The following is a 21,456-nucleotide window of genomic DNA, read 5'->3' as shown; positions in this document are numbered from 1 at the left end:
TTCGCGCCGTACTGAATCATTATTTACAATGCGTGCTAGGCAATAGTTTTTGTTTTGTTTTTTTTAATATTATTATTATATTTTTGCTTGCTATCTTCTAAAGATAGCAATTTTGGTCAGCTTCGTCATTTTAACATTTCTTTATAGCTTCGCATTCGGCCTAGTGCCGATTTTTATACTACTAGAAAATGTGGCGAGACATGCCGTAATTTGCTCTATTCTGGTGCCGGTGTCTATAGAGCTCCTGCATCAAAATTGAAATATCTCAAGAACCGAATACCGTACCGTATGACGCTGAAACAAACTTTGAAATAAAGCTTTTACATTTCTCTATCTGTTTTAAGCCATTTTGGTGTTTGTCGGATTCGTGTGATTTTGCTATCAACTGCAGATAGCTCAAATTTAAATGCCCGTTGGTTGTCGTTTTTGTCTGCTGAACGAGATAAAGGGTACCTACCACAAAAAGGCTTTCCAGAGACTTTACGTGCTAAATAGGGGTCGATCGCGTTTTGGCCATAAGTCGAGTTACGTCCAACTTTGAAATATATATTTGATATCATCTTAATCAGAACAAAATTCTGCATAACATATCTGAAAATGACACCAAATTTTAGGTCTACTTTTTGAGAAAAATAGCGCTATATAAAAAGGCCCGATTTTCCCGTGTTTACGTCCGACTGCTAACCGCGTTTTGACCTCGTGTGTTCATGCACTCATCATCGTAAACATCACTCAAATTTTTGCGTTTTCTGTTCAAATTAGTAGAGATCACATTCACAAGTTCTAGCAAAACACGATTTGCAACACTAAAATTGTTAATATTGTACCGATTTTGCACAATTTTTATGCAAAGTTGGGACTATAGGCGTGATAAACTTTTACCGGAAAACGCTTCACAGGCGGATTTAGTGGTATATGAACCCTAAAGCGATATTTTATAGAATAATGTTACTGGTGTGCTATCTTCTGAAGCTCAAATTAAAATTTTAAATGTTGCTACATTTTGTTTTGGTTTATAATTTTAATTGCATGTGGTTTTTTTGTTCTATCTACTGAATACTAGCACATAGCTGAAATAAAATACAGGCCTATGTTTTCATTGTGCCCTGCGCGAGATATATATTTTCGAATCGAACTAAGGCCTACCTGTGCTATATCTGCTGAGCATCAAATTAAAATGTCAAATGTTGCGACATTTTGTTTTGGTATAATTTGGGACTATATGCGCTAATTTGGACTGTACTGGTGAGATTCTAAATGCTAGGCCTATCTTCAGTAGATATAGCGAAAAAAAATCCTAAAACGCGCACGGTTACTCTGTGCGAATAAAAAAAAAATCGGCATTCGGCCTATATGCCGCGCTATTAAAAAAGAGATAAAAATAGAGAAACAGGCAGATGCGGAAAGTGATGAGTCTGTAATATCGCTTTAAACTTTCTGATCGGGACTGATGTATTAGAAAGAAAAAACTCGCCGCTACATGATGAAGTAAAATTTTGAGAAAATAATGTAAAACATTACTTCTAGAGTAGAAAGATGCAATGACTAGGGATGAGATTCTAAATGCTATCTTCAGTAGATATAGCCTATAGCCAAAAAATCCTAAAACGCGCACGGTTACTCTGCCCGAATTAAAACATCGGCATTCGGCCTATATGCCGCGCTATTAAAAAAAAAAAAGGGGGGGAGAGGTAAAAATAGAGAAACAGATAGATGATATTATCGTAATTTTTACATTTCTTTATAGCTCTGCAGTTGGCCCAATGCCGAATTTTCTCTGAGCGCGCAACCCCGTTCAATGCAGTTTTGCCATTTCGCGCCGTACTGAATCATTATTTACAATGCGTGCTAGGCAATAGTTTTTTAAAAGTTTTTTTAAATATTATTATTATTTTTTTTGCTTGCTATCTTCTGAAGATAGCAATTTTGGTCAGCTTCGTCATTTCAACATTTCTTTATAGCTTCGCATTCGGCCTAGTGCCGATTTTTATACTACTAGAAAATGTGGCGAGACATGCCGTAATTTGCTCGATTCTGGTGCCGGTGTCTATTATAGAGCTCCTGCATTGATTTACATGGGTAATATTAAAATTGAAATATCTCAAGAACCGAACACCGTATGACACTGAAACAAACTTTGAAATAAAGCTTTTACATTTCTCTATCTGTTTTAAGCCATTTTGGTGTTTGTCGGATTCGTGTGATTTTGCTATCAACTGCAGATAGCTCAAATTTAAATGCCCGTTGGTTGTCGTTTTTGTCTGCTGAACGAGATAAAGGGTACCTACCACAAAAAGGCTTTCCAGAGACTTTACGTGCTAAATAGGGGTCGATCGCGTTTTGGCCATAAGTCGAGTTACGTCCAACTTTGAAATACATATTTGATATCATCTTAATCAGAACAAAATTCTGCATAACATATCTGAAAATGACACCAAATTTTAGGTCTACTTTTTGAGAAAAACAAAAATATATAAAAAGGCCCTATTTTCCCGTGTTTACGTCCGACTGCTAACCGCGTTTTGACCTCGTGTGTTCATGCGCTCATCATCGTAAACATCACTCAAATTGTTTGCGTTTTCTGTTCAAATTAGTAGAGATCACATTCACAAGTTCTAGCAAAACACGATTTGCAACACTAAAATTGTTAATATTGTACCGATTTTGCACAATTTTTATGCAAAGTTGGGACTATAGGCGTGATAAACTTTTACCGGAAAACGCTTCACAGGCGGATTTAGTGGTATATGAACCCTAAAGCGATATTTTATAGAATAATGTTACTGGTGTGCTATCTTCTGAAGCTCAAATTAAAATTTCAAATGTTGCTACATTTTGTTTTGGTTTATAATTTTAATTGCATGTGGTTTTTTTGTTCTATCTACTGAATACTAGTACATAGCTGAAATAAAATACAGGCCTATGTTTTCATTGTGCCCTGCGCGAGATATATATTTTCGAATCGAACTAAGGCCTACATGTGCTATATCTGCTGAGCATCAAATTAAAATGTCAAATGTTGCGACATTTTGTTTTGGTATAATTTGGGACTATAGGCGCTAATTTGGACTGTACTGGTGAGATTCTAAATGCTAGGCCTATCTTCAGTAGATATAGCGAAAAAAAAATCCTAAAACGCGCACGGTTACTCTGTGCGAATAAAAAAAAATCGGCATTCGGCCTATATGCCGCGCTATTAAAAAAGAGATAAAAATAGAGAAACAGGCAGATGCGGAAAGTGATGAGTCTGTAATATCGCTTTAAACTTTCTGATCGGGACTGATGTATTAGAAAGAAAAAACTCGCCGCTACATGATGAAGTAAAAATTTTGAGAAAATAATGTAAAACATTACTTCTAGAGTAGAAAGATGCAATGACTAGGGATGAGATTCTAAATGCTATCTTCAGTAGATATAGCCTATAGCAAAAAAATCCTAAAACGCGCACGGTTACTCTGCCCGAATTAAAACATCGGCATTCGGCCTATATGCCGCGCTATTAAAAAAAAAAAAAGGGGGGAGGTAAAAATAGAGAAACAGACAGATGATATTCTCGTCATTTTTACATTTCTTTATAGCTCTGCAACCCCGTTCAATGCAGTTTTGCCATTTCGCGCCGTACTGAATCATTATTTACAATGCGTGCTAGGCAATAGTTTGTTTTTTTTGTCAGCTTCGTCATTTCAACATTTCTTTATATAGCTTCGCATTCGGCCTAGTGCCGATTTCTATACTACTCAAGCTCTTTTTGGAAACGCAAGACTTTACATTTACAGTCTATGATCTAAAAAAAAGTGGTATTTGTATAATAATATCTCACACCGGGTCAAAATGATGCAACCAGGAAAATTGTTTCGGCTCACGGGGCTTTTGCAGTTGCGATAGACGCACTGAATACCCTTCATTGTCCTTAAAGAGAAATACGCGTCAAACAAAACTGGTAAGTGGAATGAACCGGAGACCATAAAGGTATTATTATGGTCTCAGGAAAGAACCGTATAGGTCGTAGAGAACAACGAAAAGTAGCCGTGGAGATACGACAAGACGTCTTTCACACGCAAAAACGTCGGACTGGCCAGTATAATTTAATGTTAACAAGTGAATCAAAAGAGTCAGACACTCCAAAAGAGTGAAATTTATACACTCTTCAAGGAGCCATATAGGACCACTCCAGTTGTCCACATATTCTAAAAAGATTACTTTTAGAATCGTTGTCAAAGAGTGGATATTTACTCTTTTTGCGTGAAATTCACTCTTTCAGTGAGTAAAATTTCATTATTAAAATTTTTTGTCACTCTTTTTGAGTGCATTAGTAGGCGTTTAACAAAATTCCGCAAGTGTCATAATTCAGCTGCCAATGTCGAAAAGAACTAAGCCCTAAACAATTCTAAACTTATGATCATTTGTGCGGAAAAAAAAAAAAAACCGCTGCGGAAAAACTGAAAACACGACGTGATAATATAGCCAGGCCTACATACCTGCCAAATCCACAAAAGGTCTACTTTCAAGAGTAGGCCTTCCATTATACAAGATCACCGGAAAGATGGTTTCAGGACACCCACAACACTATTTTTATAACTCGGGTGGGACATTCAGGTATGACAGCGCACATCGTCATCATCCCTGTCTTCGTGTTAAAAATTGCCGTGATAGTACAGCGAATCCTCTCGTTTTTTAGCAGCTACGCATCGTGATTTTGTTCGAGATAGGTCGAGCGACTCAGGCTAAGCATACCATGACTATCATATGAGATACCACAGCGTTTCTATATTCTACACATTATTACGATTTGTGCATGCTCTAGTAGGCCTACCCCATATGATGTTTCTATTACAAGAAAAAAAGGTAAAACCAGGGTTTTGTTTCCAGTACACTCACTCGAAAAGCCGTACACTAATTAGCGGGGCCTTGCAGCTTGCTGTGGATATCTTTTACTGCATTTTTAATGTAAAAAAATTTGAAATCCAATGTAAAAATTGCGATATATTTAATTTTGAGAATGACAATTATACTTTATAGGTATAAAGGAACGCGTTTAGCCCATTTAGAAAATTTCCATGGTTCCAGGTGCACGTCCTATAACACAATGCATATGTAAACTTTCTTTATCTGTGTCAATAATAGAATATTGATTTCAACGGAGTATTGAGCTGTATGGAAAAAAATATAATACAGGGTGTTGACACTGTGCAGCGGATATGCGTGACCAAAAAACGGAAGGTGACAAGAACGCGTGATGATACACTGCAGAAAACGTTGGGCAAATATGACGATGTCGTTTAACTCGACCCAATATTTTGCAAATTTTAACCCAAACTGGTTAAATTTTACCCAACATTAACTGTCGTACCAAGGTTTAGCAAAGCCAATTTACACAGGTACTCTTTCTGCATCGAGGCCTGGATATCTTTAAAAAAAGTTATGACACATCACAACCAATAATTTTGGGACCCCCTGTAACCAGCAAACACAATGTTTTTAAAAAAGTTTTAAACGTGTTACAGGCCTATATATATTTTGGTTCAAACATTTTAATAACATTTAAATGTCGTGAAAACGTTTTTTTTTTAAATATGAAAAGCCACTACAATTACATTCTTACAACGCTATCAAACTCTTGCTGGAAAATATTTTTGACATCGGCCTACATTTTTAGAAAATATTTTAACATGAATAACATGGTTAGAATATTCTGCAGGAAGTTTTCACAAGTGTTTTTGAATGTTTATTAAATTTTATACTATTTTTTATACCTATAAACCGACATTCAAACGTTTTCTGTAAAACGTTTTGCGTTTGCTGGGCACATGCACATTCATACACATGTCACTTACCTTTACAAAATCATAATGTATGAAGTACTTGACACAGTGCTAGCGGTCCGAAGTATGGACTTGACACATTCAAAACTGTACTTCGCGCTAGTCCACTGGACTTCACACTGAGTGGGCTCTAACCATCAGTCCTTTCGATTCGGGAGTTGACAGGCTCTTACTTAGCTGGACTCCGATAAGGTGAACTCAACTCCCAACACCACCGCTGGATCCCAAGTCAACCATTGTACTTATATTACTATTATTAGGGTCTTGTGCATACTTTTCCAAAACAAAACCTTAACCTTATAAATAAAAGGAATTTCAGGGGGAGTGACTACATGACAAAAATCCTGAAATTCAGCTTATTGGATATTCTTATATGTACATGAATACAAGTAAAATACCAAACAAATCCTGAAAACATCACATTCGGTTCATCATTTTCGGAACAAAAACGAATGAGATGAGTTTTTGTCAAAATATTCTTCTCTACAAACATAAGCGAGAGTCTGTTTTTTTAATTTAAATAAGACACTAAACATTCCTCCTCTAACCTAATCGCAAGAACACAAAACAAAATAAATAAATGTTGCACTTGAAACAAATCACTGCATGTACTTAAGCCACATAAGACCATACATCTGAAAGCAACATCAAAAGCCAAAATACAACCTCGAATGCAAAGATTTATATGCCTTGGTATAATAAAATCTCATTAGGGAGTTAAAATGGTTGACAATACTCAACATTTTTTTTTACAATTTTGATTGCTACAATTTTGGTAATTTTAACCATAATTTTGATCATGATGATTGCTCCATCACCAGAGGTGCTGTATTTATTCACTGATTAATGGATGGTCTCCTCTACTTTCTCAAGCCGTTGATAACTATAATCTCAGAGAAACCAGTCGCCAGCTATCATTTAGTGGCGTACTGCTGTTGAATGACCTGTATTTCCAGGCCCTGCTTCTAGTAAGTAATTGTATTTTTCACATAATTCACAGCCCCCAATGCCCCATCCCTGTTCAGGGTGCTAGTTCTAAATTCGCAAGATTAAAAAGTTGATTACGATGAGGGACAAATCCAAGCTTAAATCAAAAATTCTTAATCAAGTAATAATAGATTAAAAGTGAGCTAATCTGAAGTAGATTATCATTTTATTTTTAGAGACTTTTTTCAAATCTTAGATACAAGGATTGATTAGAAATTTAATCTAATGAATTTCAATTTCAATCTATCAGATCAAAAAATGGAAATCTAATTCAGACTAGGTCCATTTTAATCTATTAGATTAAGAATTTTTTATCCTAAACATGTTGTCCCTCATCGCAACCAAATATATTACATGTAACTTTTGAATCTTAGGATCTCAGAGAGTGGGCTGATCCCTTTCTTGGCTCAATGAATATAGCATATTATCTTTTTGGGACAGAATGTGTCTTCCCTACAGTTTCCAAAATATTATTAGAAATGCAGACTGAAAGGACATAAAGGACATTGACAACATCCAGGAGTACTGAAGATCATCTATTAGTCAATAAACAGCAATGCCTGTTACTCTTAACAATAAGTTTCTTAAACAGCTTCTAAACAATTACTCGACTGTTACACTCAAGTGATTTTAGAGAAGCTTTGTAAGAAAACTTACTGTTTAGGGATTTATTATTTACATGAAACTGGCAACCCAGCCAAAACTTTAGCAAGCAGCCAGACTGGCATCTCTGGGCATCTACAGATCTGGATATATCAAAGCATCTATTGGAGAACCCATCAACGACAGAGAATGGCTTCCCTGATATTATATGCATGACAAATGCAAGTGTTGTTGACCAGTTATGATGAATCTGCGCTACAATATACCAAAAACCAGAACGAACATGTCAAAACACAGAACACAAAGTACTGGATATTCAAGAACTTTTTTGATCAACCTACTCAATTAAACTGTTTTTAGAAATGACCAAACATAAACTTATCATCAATGGGTCAGCTGACAGTTTTCTGTATCACATACAAAAACTTTATTTTCATTTGCTGTAACTTTCAGCCTGCCTTTTTTTTAATTGAATTAGAATATATGAAACATTCTTTTATTTAGCATTTTGAACACACGCAATTCTTACCTAAATATATTTTGGCCATTCAGTTGTGCATTACATTATTGACAATTAATCTGATTCAGGCAATGTTTTATGCTATTTGGGATATTTTGTGTCAATCAAATATCATTCAAGTAAAATGTTATTTTTTAAATTTATATAAAAAGTTCTTTCAAGATTATTCCTGGGATTGCAGATAGAGAACAAACTTGCGGTATTAAAAAAAATCTGTTCTATTTCAGAATTTGCAATTCAACAAAAAATTATTCATTTTTTGGTTAATTTTTGTTACTATTTTACCCGTTTTCACCATTCCAGAACTGATCGGCTAACTGCAAGCATTGTAGTTGGTTTGTAATTGTAAATCAAATTTGCCGAAGCTCGTCATTCCTGAACATAAACCCAAAGTCCGAAAAATTGCCTGATTTTCTGCGGCACTGCAACTGCTTGCCGGGTGAAGCACCCAAAATCGAATTCGCCCCAAAACAGCTCCCACACCGGTTACTACTGCTTCACTGCATGCACTCTGCCGCAGACAGCCTGCCCTATTTCCCCGTAGTAACTGCTACATGTTGCTATGGTAACTGCTACACCATGGTAACGGCCACAGCACAAATGCTCAGCTACAACTGCTTTCATTTTTCAAACGCCTACATGATTTTACAACTGCTACACATGTTATACTGCAAACAGCGTTTACTGCGTTTTTATCAGCATACCCCTAATAATGAGAGAAGTAACCATAAAGTACAAGTGTTAGAATCATCAAACTAGTTGAACAATGAACACAATTTATTAGACTACTTTTTATTAATATGACAAAGAATGCAAACTATCTCTACATTGTGTACCTTGATTAAAAAACACTTATATACAATGTGCATATACACCTATGAGGCAGGGCTGTGTTATCACAGGTATTAGTTTTCATATTACACATGCATGCGGCTCCTTTATCACTGCAAAAAAACATAATCATAGGCCTACTGTAAAGATTCGCCTAAGAGCATATGGGTTCCCTTGACATAACTGGATTTTTAGACACAAACTAAAAAGTGCTCTCCTGTAAAAATCCCACCAGAAAATAAAGGCACATACCCTGAATTCTTGTTGGGGTTTTCAGAGGGAGCTCTCTATTTTGTCCATGAAATTTACCCTAAGGCAAAGGAGCCTATGTGAGCCATTAGGTGAATCTTTATGGTATGAGGATATGCTAATTGCTATATACATGTAGGTAATGTTGGTTGGCCTTTTGATGGAATTTACAGTTCTGCTGCTGATTCAAACCAAGGCTAGATATTACTGTGCCTTGCCAATTTGAGGATTGCATTTTGCACATGACCAATCATACCAACCTTATTAGCATTTAGTCCAATATAAGTCATGACCAATCACAGAATACAACTGTTACTATGAGCTTCCATCTGGACAGTTTCTTTCAGTGATGAAAGAGCCACAAACTATCTGACAACAAGGCTAGTACGCAACTGCTGTTTTTTAACATTCTAAACCTGATCCCACATCCCTCACCTCTAGTCCCTAATACAGCAACATTTCAACATAATACTAAGAAATGCGGAATGAGCTTATGGGCAATTTCTACTAGCCACCAGACACCTTTGTTTATGATGTAATTATTAAATGCAATGACTTTACACCATTTGAACTATCAATGTGATGCCCTAAAGGTGCAGACAATCATGCTTCCCATCATGTATTTCTTCTTAATAACCAGGTTGTTATGAATCTAAAGGCATGATTGTTTGCTGTGAAGATATCCATAATTGTATAATTTGTTTGGCTTATAATTGGCGATAAAAATGATTCAGTCTGTTACTGTGCAGATTAATAAAATCCCAACTTAGTAGGCTTGCATAAATTCACATAAGCGTGCACCAGTCAAGCATTATGTAACACGCAACTAGTGTAAGAGGGATGCACCCAACTGCCTGTGAGTGCACACCATTCTAAGGTACCGTACACAATGTTATGAGACTCATTTTTTTCGCCAATTATATGCCAAACATTCTATAGAGCAAGCCTCTTTTATTTTGGCCTACATGTACAAATGCAGCTCTGGAACAATGACTTCAAAATCCTTTAAAAAATCTTTATCACAAATAGGCAAAATAAACATTTTATAATGGGCCCCATTTCATATTTGTGACAGACAGTCACATACTGCAAATAAAAACCAAAGAATCAACAAAATAGCTTAAATATTTTTGACATTTTAACAGCAAAGTCATGTATAGATCCAAAAAGGTAACTGGATCTAATTGTTTGCTACATGTAGTTGGTATTGAAATTACACATCATGCTGATTTTATTCTACTCAGGTTTTTTTTTAATAATAGGCCTATCACATAAAAACATTCATTTCCTCAACATGTCTACGATACATTATGTGCAGTAGCTTTTTCTTTTTGTCTTTTTCTAGACATAATCTATTAAAAGAGTTTCAAACAAGAATAAACACCAAGTTCCAAAAACTGTTACGGTATACATAAAAAAAAACCATGATGCTGTAAATCTGGAAGCTATAAAGATTTACATTAACTATGATACAGCAATGAGTTGTTCCAGCTGAAATCCATACAAGCCACTTATCTTCACACATGGAATGTGAATTTCAAATATTGTTACCTGAATGTGTGACTTTATTTGAAATCTACACTCCCTGTACTGTGTGGGATATTATATTAAGATCATGTCTTCCATAGGGGTGTATGGATTTCAAATGGATATCCCAATATCTTGGCAAAATGTGTACATTTGCATAAGAAATACACTATAATAGACATGTAATACACAAGGAAAAAATATATACAATTTTTTTTTCAGCTAACAGCCTATGATTTAACTTGTCTAAAATATTTACATTTTGGTGGGTTGGAAATACTAGTATACATTTTAACTGGGAGTTTGGTCTACATGTATTACCTTCATCAGGCCTTGTCTTTTGAGGCGAGTGAGAGTGATCACTCGCCTAAAATGAAGCTGAGGAGAGCTTTTTATCACTCGCCTACATTTGAGTGTAATAATAATAATACAAGTGATTAAAATCACTCGCCTACAGCTCACCTGGCAAGTTTTGAGGAGAGTGATTTGTCACTCGCCAGCAATTTTCAAAAGACAAGGCCTGCTTCATGAATGTATGTAAACATGCAGTTGTACACTGAGTTAGCCTAATATCAAAACATGAAATAAAGCTGTGTAATCCCTAAAATGAATGAAGTCTTGAAAATAGGCTAATTTAGTAATTTGGTGTGTATTTACATTCATGAAGGATTCATCTACTTTGGGCCAATAACAACAACTATAATATTTACAGTAATTTCATGGCCAAACTGGAACACTATAAACGCTAGTGGCTCCGCGTTAAACACGCGCGAATATAACGCGGTACAGAAGAAAGCATACACGCGTCTTGCATTGCGTACACGCTTAGTACGCTACATGGACGCAACACGCATGTTCCAGTTTGGCCAAGAAATTACTGTAAATATTATAGGCCTGTACCCTTGGTAAACAATTTTGTTGTAAATCAAGATTTCTCTGTAACAGAAGGACACTGATCTATTTGAATGCCAAACAGAACATGTGGATTATAAAATGAATCAATTAACAGCCGGTGGATAGAGGGCCATTGGGCTATTCCGGTTGTAATCCACTACACCTGTGGAAGATATGACCTTTATCTCCAACACAGGGGGTATAGATTTAATGGATTCACCCATTTGGGTAAACCCCGGGGGGGGGGGGGTCACTCACTACTTGACTTGCTACGCACCCGTGTCCAAGAAAAACATCTAAAAGGGTATGTTTTTCACCACACAGCGTCGTCAAAAATCTTTTTGAAAAAAGGGGTACTTTTTCAGAAGGCATCGCCATTTAGGGGTCCTTTTTCAGCCAAATCCTTAGACGTTTAGGGTTAGTAATATTATTGTTTGTGTGAGTTTGCACTAATTTGATAAACATCACCACTTTTTAATTGATTCTTGTTACTTTTGTGCATATTTTCTTCAGTATCTATATGTCTGCAACATTAAAAAGACACCTTGTGTATCAAATTAGCTCATTTCCCTGTTTACGCCACTTAGGGTATCAATATAGATATTTCCAAGTTGACGCCATTTAGGGTATGGTTTTTGCATGTGCTACGCCATTTAGGGTAGGATTTTGCATGTGTTTCGCCATTAAGGGGTGCAATTTGGTTATGTGAAAATTCGCCATTAAGGGTGCATTTCAGAGGTGTTCGGACGCGGGTGGGAGGCACTTTTGTGTGAGAGTGACCCCCCCCGGGGGTAAACCCATTTGAAATATACAAGGTAATGTCTTCCATGGGTCAGCCCACTTAGTCTGATTTTATGCAAGCATTTTTATATGGCAAATCCACCGTAATTGTATTGTAAGTTGCATGTTGATTGTTGCTAATATACTGGTAATATTTTAAGTCGCATGTTTCATTCACACCATTACGGGTTGAAAGAATGTTTGTTGATATGTCCTGCTCTACCTCACGTTTAGCCTAAACCAAGCAATTTCCCCCCAGTGTTTTTCAATAGCCTCTAAAAATTACACAAAGCTACATATATTAATTATGACCCATCAATCAAATCAAATTTTCTTCATACATAAATTAATAGTATATAAATGTTCCCTAATTATAAAAACACCAACTTTCAGTTAGGCTAGTAGCCTTGCTTGGTGGCAGAAGTACTTGAGGGGGTTAGTTTCATAAATAATAAATCTTAATAGTTCCTCGGAAGGATATAGTTAAACATAGCATGGATGTAGAAATAAAGATTTAAGACTCAAGCAGGAAAGATAGAAAGGAAAGAAACAAAGATCAAGAATATCCAGGAGCCCTTCCGCCTCAAATCACTTTTTGAGGCTAACATTTATTTTGCATAATTATGAAAAAAAAAAATATACATCAATTAACATAATATTTCCATGAACTGAAATTTCGACTCAAACAAGGGACCAGATTCTACATTTATCAGTCATAATTAACTTTATAAAATCAATATTAACCTTTGTTTTCCGTCACATATGCTTAGAAACTTCTACCGCTAGGCAGCCCAGTTCTATCTAATTGATACTGTTCATGATGTATGGTACTTTATCAGTGGTTTCTTCACACATGGCTGGTTCAGTTGCTTTATGGAGACCGGGATCTTGACTGTGATGCCCTGCGTGCTGGTGAGGGAGAACGAGATTTCTGTGGCGACCTGCTCAACTGCCTTCCTCTGCTACGAGAACGAGAACGGGAAAATGACCTGCTGCGACGCCTACGAGGTGAGCGGGACCTGGAACGGGACCGCGACCTTGAGTAGGATCTGCAATGGGAAGGAATGAATGGGGAAAGAGTTCATGAGTTAGGAAAATAGCTCACATAATTTGTATCCACAGAGGTGTCATCATTAAGTAAAGACAAGTTATTTCAAATCATGAAATAACTTTGTATTGATTTTCAGCATCATAGTGATAGAGCGATTTCATGACAAGTCACTAGTTCAAATCTGCCTCCAGACCATGAGACGACACGAGGCGTGCATATTTAATGCACAAAAGAAATCCCCAGTTCAAGTGAAGTGCATGACTGAGTGATATTGATCAACTTTAGTTTTTGCTTTCAACTGAACTTGGACAATGTTCATGTGTTCCATGGATGCTTCATCATGCATGTCTTCTGCTAGTCCGAATAATCAGACCCAGAACAAAATATTAATTTCTGACATGATCGTGTACTGGGTCTGAACTGTTTCCATATGAAATCTTGATGGCAAATTGGACAATAGAAGCACATGGTTCTCGCGACAGGTTTTTAATCCCTATTCATGTTACGTGAATCACGCTATTGTGGACCATCCTTCTGATACTTGAGTGCTTGGACAAGCGGAACGGTCTTTTGTCTACCTCTCTGTTTGTAAACAAACCAGGAGGTCGAAATAAATCCTCCTCGCCGAATCTGAAAGTCAGCGTAATAGTACGGCACTAGTCTTCTGCAGGCAGATTTGAGCTAATGACCTTTCGTGAAATTGCCTTATAATATTAATATATTCCATGGTATTTTGTCTATTGATTACCTTGAATACCTTCTCCTGCGTCCACCACCTCCGCTGTAACCACCACCACCACCATATCGACCGCCACCGCCTCGATCACCTCCCCATCTGGGACGTGGTGGTCTTCTTTCTGGTCTTCCGTATCTTGCCAACTGTACCTTCAATTCTCTGCCGTCTAAATCTTTACCATCCATATAATCCATAGCATCTTCTGCGTCTCTCCTATCGTAAAATCTGATAAACGCAAACCCTCTGCTTTGCTTTGTGAAGCGATCACGCGGTATGTACACATCGCCAACCTCGCCATATTTATCAAAAGCTTTGCGAAGCTCTTCTGGCGTGGTACGAAATGTGAGATTATCTACTTTTAGAGAGGTCATACCCTCGATTTCTGGCGGCCCCCTGCCGTACGACATGATTGTAGTTATGTCGCTTGTATAAAAGAAGAGAATTTGTGTAGGTTGTTACTCTTAAACCATGAAAAAAGTTCACAAATTTTACTGCGTAGTTCCACAATGCAACGACATTCCGGAAAATAATTGATTGATTTGGTCTTATATTCCACTACATCGCCAGTGTTTTCAGTAGTTAATAAGATGACGTCACTCAAATTCCCAAGTTCTCACCAAAATCGCTTCCTGGGTATTCACTTGCATTTTTCGGGGCACTTTTGGTTGAAAGTTCTGTTTTTAAGTTAGGCGTGCAGCCTAACTTATTTCTTTCTTGCCATTTCTTTCTTTCTTCTTCTTCTTCTTGTTCTTGCATCCCATGTAAAGTCTGGAATCAATTATTTTCAAGATGCACTATTCTTGTTCTTGTTCATTCATTCATTCATTCATTCATATTTTATTTCCATAAAAATCAAAGACATTACAAAAAAATATATAAAAACACGGTACATATGGAGGAAAAGGCTGGAAGACCAAAAAGGTCTGAAAGTTAGCCTTTCCCTGAAATCAAATGAAATTAACAAAATAAATCAACATTGCATAACATAACCAAAAGACAAGGGAAAGGGGGGGGGGTGCTCACGAAAAAGATTAATTATATTTAGAGATCAGTTTTGTTTTGAATTGATTACGGAAATGTTTAACAGATTTTGAAGCTTTCAGATTTTTATCTAAAGAATTCCAAAGAATGGGACCTCTTGTACGTATAGCATGATCAGAAAAGACTTTCTTATTTTTGGTTAGATTTAGGTCATTTACATATCGTGTCTTGTAGTTATGTATGTCAGAACGTTTGGTAAAATAATTATCAAATGAACAGGGCAGCTCATTTATAGAGTGCCTGTACATGAATGTACCTAATTCCAGTGTGTACATATCTTCAACTTTTAATATGTTATAATTAGCAAACACTGGCACTGTGTGGTCTCTATAGTGAACGTTTGCCACCGTTCTAATAGCCCATTTTTGAATTTTTACAATTTTATTCAAGTAAGTTTTACATGTATTTCCCCATAAAAGTACTCCATAATTCAAATAAGGCAATATTAACGTACAATAAAGTGTAAATAAAATACGACTTGGAACAAAATGTTTCAATTTATTCATGACACCGACATTTCTTGAAATTGTTCTAGATACGCAATCTATGTGACATTTCCAAGTGAGACATTCGTCTATTAGTACACCAAGGAATTTAGTTTGATGCACTCTTTCTAAAGCCGAGTGATCCAGTGTGATTTGAAGGTCTTGATTCATCGATGTCATTTTGGGTGTGCCAAGTATCTAGTTAGGGGAAAAAGTTCACTTTGGTGACCACTCTCTGGCTAGTAAGGTTTGACGATTGATTCGACTTCTATGGACCATTTAGAAAAAAAATAGCCACCATGTCCCTCGCGAAAATCCCGGCATTTTTCGCTAGAGGCCAAAATCCAAAATGGCGGCCACCACCATTTTGAAAATTTAAGTTTTGAACCAGAGCACCTATAATCATGCACAAAGACACTTTTTCGGATATGTCGAGTACAAGGTTCCGATTCTGACATTAGTTTGACATTACGGCATCATTTTCACCCAGAAATCCAAGATGGTGGCCGGCACCATCTTGAAAAATTTAGTTTTGAACAAGAGGACCTTAAATCGTGTACAAAGACACTTTTTTTGGATAAGTCGACCACAAGGATTTCAGATTTGACATTACTTTGACATTACGAACTCATATTTACCCAGAAATCCAAGATGGTGGCCGCCGGCGCCATCTTGAAAAAAATAAGTTTTAAACCAGATTACCTAAAATCGTTTACAAAGACACTTTTTCCGGTAAGTCGACCCCAAGAAATCCGAATTTGACATTAATTTGATGTTACAAAATAATTTTGCCCAGAAATCCAAGATGGCCCCATTTGGTAGAGCGTAAATGTGATTTTTGAATGAAAGCAGAAGCATAAATGTGTCATTTCCGCCTTATCTGGGGTTCATGTCCCTTATATGGGGTTTAAACTGCCTTATCTTGGGTTTACATCCTTATCTAGGGATAAGGCGCCTTACCTGTGGTTTAGACGGCCTTATCCTGGGTTTACGTTCCTTACCTGTGGCTAAGATGCCTTAACCTCAGCATATCGCAGTCTAAACCCAGATAAGGCATCTAAACCCCAGATAATGCGCCGTAACCCCAGATAAGAGACGTAGACCCCAGATAAAGCAGTCTAAGCCCCAAATAAGGCGCTTTAACCCTAAATGAGGAACATAAACCTAAGATAAGGCATCTAAACCCCACATAAGGTGCCCTAACTCTAGATACGGGTCGTTAACCCCAGATAAGGGTCGTAAACCTCAGATAAGACGTCTAAACCCAAGATAAGGCGCCTTAACCCCAGATAAGAGACGTAAACTCAGATATGACAGTTTAAACCCCCGATAAGGCGCCGTAACCCCAGATAAGGGATGTACACCTCAGATAAACCAGTCCCAACCCCAAATAAGGCGCCTTAACCATAAATAAGGAACATAAACCTATTATAAGAGAAGTAAACCCCAGACGGCGCCTTATCTGGGGTTTAGACTGCCATATCTGAGTTTACGTCTCTTATCTGGGGTTAAGGCGCTTTATCTTGGGTTTAGATGCCTTATCTGAGGTTTACGACCTTTATCTGGGGTTGACAACCCTTATCTAGAGTTAAGGCACCTTATGTGGGGTTTAGATGCATTTTCTGGGGTTTATGTTCCTTATTTAGGGTTAAGGCGCCTTATTTGGGGTTTAGACTGCTTTGTCTGGGGTCTACGTCGCTTATCTGGGGTTACGGCGCATCATCTGGGGTGTATATGCCTTATCTGGGTTTAGACTGCGATATGCTAAGGTTAAGGCATCTTAGCCACAGGTAAGGAACGTAAACCCGGGATAAGGCCGTCTAAACCACAGGTAAGGCGCCTTATCCCTAGATCAGGGATGTAAACCCAAGATAAGGCAGTTGAAACCCCATATAAGAGACATGAACCCCAGATAGGCGGAAATGACACACTTATGCTTCTGCTCTCATTCAAAAATCACATTTACGCTCTACCAAATGGGGGCCATCTTGGATTTCAAAAAAAAAATTATTTTGTAACGTCAAATTAATGTCAGATTCGGATTTCTTGAGGTCGACTTACCGGAAAAAGTGTCTTTGTACACGATTTTAGGTAATTTGGTTCAAAAATTATTTTTTTCAAGATGGCGCCGGCGGCCACCATCTTGGATTTCTGGGTAAATATGAGTTCGTAATGTCAAAGTAATGTCAAATTTGAAATCCTTGTGGTCGACTTATCCAAAAAAAGTGTCTTTGTACACGATTTAAGGTCCTCTTGTTCAAAACTAAATTTTTCAAGATGGTGCCGGCCACCATCTTGGATTTCTGGGTGAAAATGATGCCGTAATGTCAAACTAACGTCAGAATCGGAATCCTTGTACTCGACATATCCGAAAAAGTGTCTTTGTGCATGATTATAGGTGCTCTGGTTCAAAACTTAAATTTTCAAAATGGTGGTGGCGGCCATTTTGATTTTGGCCTCTAGCGAAAAATGCCGGGATTTTCGCGAGGGACATGGTGGCTATTTTTTTCTAAATGGTCCATAGAAGTCGAATCAATCGTCAAACCTTACTAGCCAGAGAGTGGTCACCAAAGTGAACTTTTCCCCCTAACTAATCATGTAATTTGTTTTGGTAGCATTAATTGACAATTTATTAGCTTTAAAGCAATTGCTTCCTTTAACTCTTCATTAACAAGGTTTGTCTGGCGTTCTACGTTTTTATGGGAGTATAAAATGGTGGTATCGTCTGCAAAAAGGACGAATTCGAGTACTTTAGATGCATTAGTTATATCATTAACATAGAGTATAAATAGAAGTGGCCCAGGATTGATCCTTGTGGAACACCACATATAATATCGTGTGATTCTGATTCATAAGAATTATAATAAACATATTGTTTTCTGTTACTTAGATAATTTCTGAACCATTCTAACACAATACCACGAAAGCCATAGTGTTCTAATTTATGTAAGAGTATGTTATGATCAATTGTATCAAAGGCTTTTGATAAGTCCAGAAATATTCCAATAGTTGTTTCGTTTCTTTCAACTGCTGCAGTAACTTTGTCTACCATTTGCTCTATAGCCATAAAGGTGGAATGTTTTGACCGAAAGCCAAATTGTTTGGGGTTAAGGATTTGCTTATTGTCAATGTAATCCGTACATCTGTTAAAAACCAACCTTTCAAGAATTTTTGAAAAACACGGTAGGAGAGAAACTGGACGATAGTTTGAGAATGCCTCGGCATCATCTTTTTTGTATAATGGTATGACTTTTGCTATTTTTAATTTATCAGGAACAATCCCAGTAGATATAGACAAATTAAATATCATATTAAGAGGTTTGGCAATTTCATTACACACTTTTTTAATGATTAGATTGCCAATATTGTCATGGCCTCCACCTTTGTTTATGTCGAATTTATCAATTATTTTTACAATATCGGATTCAACAATAGGCTTCATATACATATTACTGGTTCTTCTTCTTCTTCTTCTCACAATATTTGCTAGATCGGATTTCGACCAAACTCGGTCACAGGCCCCGTCACAGGCAGTATTGGGTAGCTGGCTGGCTACAAAAGTTATGGGTTGTTTAAGTCATGATGGCAATGATTGCTTGTGTGCCTCCCGGTCCGCCTCTCTATAAGTTGCAGGCCTCCAGTACCTCTCAGTCTGCCAACATACGGGGCATTCCATTTCCAAATGAGACATTCTTATTGCAAGGGTCGGGCCGTCATTTTAAAAGAAGGGCGGGCAGTTTTTTAAACCAAAAACAGGGGTCATATTTTGTTACCAAAATAGGGTTTCATAATCATACAATGCATATGAATTTGTTACCCTTCAATTTGTGCACTCTACAGCCTACAAAAAGAAAATCAAAACTGAAAAAAAAAAAACTTGATTAGGCCGTGTAAAATTAATATTTTGGTTCTCGTCCCTCCTCCTCAATTTCTGGGATTTGTCAGATTTTTTTTTTTTTTTTTAGATTTTTCAATTTTTTTAGACTTTGGAATGATTCATGAAATCTTCATACATATAAATAAGTTTATTAGAGAACAAGCATCACTTCCAAGTCTTTTTGTGGTACTCTAGGGGTTTATCCTCAGAATCTCACATTTGAAAAAAAAAAAAAGGGCCTCATCGTTTCCTCGAACACTGTTGGAGAAGACCGAAAACTACTGACAATGCTAATTTTACATTGGAAAAAAAACACAAAAAAAACACCTCCTCCCTCATCAATTCATGAAAATCCTCTGGACGAGAACCAAAACATTAATTTTATACGGCCTTACACAGGTAATTGTTACAAAGCAAGATGATAATATGCCTATGATAGGCCTATGTATTATAAATCTCTTGATATGTAGGCCTAACATGTTAAAATCTTATTCAATTACAATGTATTAATAATTATACCAGGGTGTCATGGGAGACAGTGGTGTGCACAGCACTTTGAAAGTGGGGGAGGGGGCGGGTTGTTCATATTCAGCGGAGTCTGATTAGGACGTTTTGCACCGTCAAAAGTGACGAATGACTGATTTCCCCGAATGACCAACAAAAGTGGGGGGCCCGTGCCCCCCGGCTGCCCCCCCCCCCCTTTGCGCACGTCACTGATGGGAGACTCCCGGGGGAGACTAGTTTAAACTGAATCAAATACCCTGAATAAAGACTTGGTCATCATGCCTGCGACTGAGCTCCTGCGTGTGAGCTGGGCTTGTCAGGCTGCCTGCTGAAAAGCTTCCATCCATAATGACGTAATAATTGAATATTCATTACAATGATGGCGGATGTGGGAATATAATTGCGAAAGGTTGCGTTTTAGAGGGCGCACTACTGTTAAAAAATCATTGAAATGCTCCTGATCCTTCGGATGAAGAAAATAGACCGATCTTCTGTATGTATAGTCTGGTGTGGCTATAATTTCTTTTCAAAGTTTCAAAATCTCAATTTCATATCTATTTTCTTAACTTTGTTTGATATATCATATAACTTATAAGGGAAGTGGCGTAGATTTCGTCTTGACATTGGGGGGATAGCCGGGGGGATTAGCCCCAGGGTCTTTTGGCTATGGTGATCCAAAACCATGCTATAATGAACCATGAAAATACCAAACGAGTCCGAAGGACGAGTTTGGAATTTTCGGAATAGGCCCTATCATATTAAACCTGGCTATATCCAGTATAGGGCAGGGGCGGCGGAACGATTTTGAAAGTGGGGGGGGCAGTCAGGGTGATGTAAAAAAAGTGCAATAATGGGCGCGAAGCGACCATCGCGTTGCGCTTGCGCAACGCAGGGGGTGTCTGAGGGGGGTTGTGCCCCCAGAAGTGAGAATTAGAAACTTTTGCGGCAAACTGAAGGCCCAATTGAAGCCATTTGGTGGACCATTCTGGCACTATTATTGTGTACAATTTTAGTTTTTAAAATCCGAAAATGGGTTAAATGAAGGCCCAAATTGAAGCCATTCGTGGATAAGCCTCTATTTATTGTATAAATTATTGCTTTTAGTGTTCGGGTATCCAAAACAGAAGCGAAAAGGGAAATTTGTTTATCCATAGGCCTATTAACACAGGGGAGTTGGAAAATTTTGCAAAATGAAGGTCCAATTGAAGTCATTTCGTGCATCATTTTTACACTTTAAACAATAAAGGTTCTAGAATAGAGATTTGATTATTTATGTTCACCCAGACATGTTACACACAACACATTATGGGTTAAAAGTGGGGGCCCAGGCCCCCGGTCAAAAAAGTGGAGGGGCCACTGGCCCCCTGCCCCCCCGGTTCCGCCGCCCTTAGTATAGGGCCTTTTGACTGTGGTGATCCAAAACCATGCTATAAAACCTGACTATATATATCCCGGGGCTATAGGCATATCCATAGGGAACTGCTAAACCCAGTGACTGCTAATTCCCCAGAAAAAAAGGCTTTTTTTTTCAGGTGGAGCGGTTAGTGGG

General features: G+C 37.5%; 1 protein-coding gene across 2 annotated transcripts; it reads right to left on the bottom strand.

Annotated features, from left to right (window-relative positions):
- Window positions 1–7,430: 7,430 nt before the first annotated feature.
- Window positions 7,431–14,527, bottom strand: LOC140150813 (serine/arginine-rich splicing factor 2-like). Of its 2 annotated transcripts, XR_011858850.1 has the most exons (3): window positions 14,013–14,527; window positions 12,958–13,262; window positions 7,431–8,638 (listed from the first exon to the last, which is right to left on the bottom strand). XR_011858850.1 is itself a non-coding variant. In XM_072172952.1 (2 exons), exons 1-2 carry the CDS (start codon window positions 14,405–14,407, stop codon window positions 13,085–13,087), a joined length of 573 nt encoding a protein of 190 aa, XP_072029053.1. In that variant the 5' UTR covers window positions 14,408–14,527; the 3' UTR covers window positions 12,220–13,084. The 2 variants fall into 2 exon arrangements, 1 of the variants encoding a protein (XP_072029053.1); XM_072172952.1 differs by lacking the exon at window positions 7,431–8,638 and having other exon boundaries at window positions 12,220–13,262.
- Between the last annotated feature and the right edge of the window lie 6,929 nt (window positions 14,528–21,456).

This window comes from Amphiura filiformis, chromosome 4, assembly GCF_039555335.1.
Source record: "Amphiura filiformis chromosome 4, Afil_fr2py, whole genome shotgun sequence".
Taxonomy (NCBI): Eukaryota; Metazoa; Echinodermata; class Ophiuroidea; order Amphilepidida; family Amphiuridae; genus Amphiura; species Amphiura filiformis.
The sequence above is the reverse complement of the archived record's forward strand: the minus strand, read 5'-3'. Positions and strand labels throughout refer to the sequence as shown.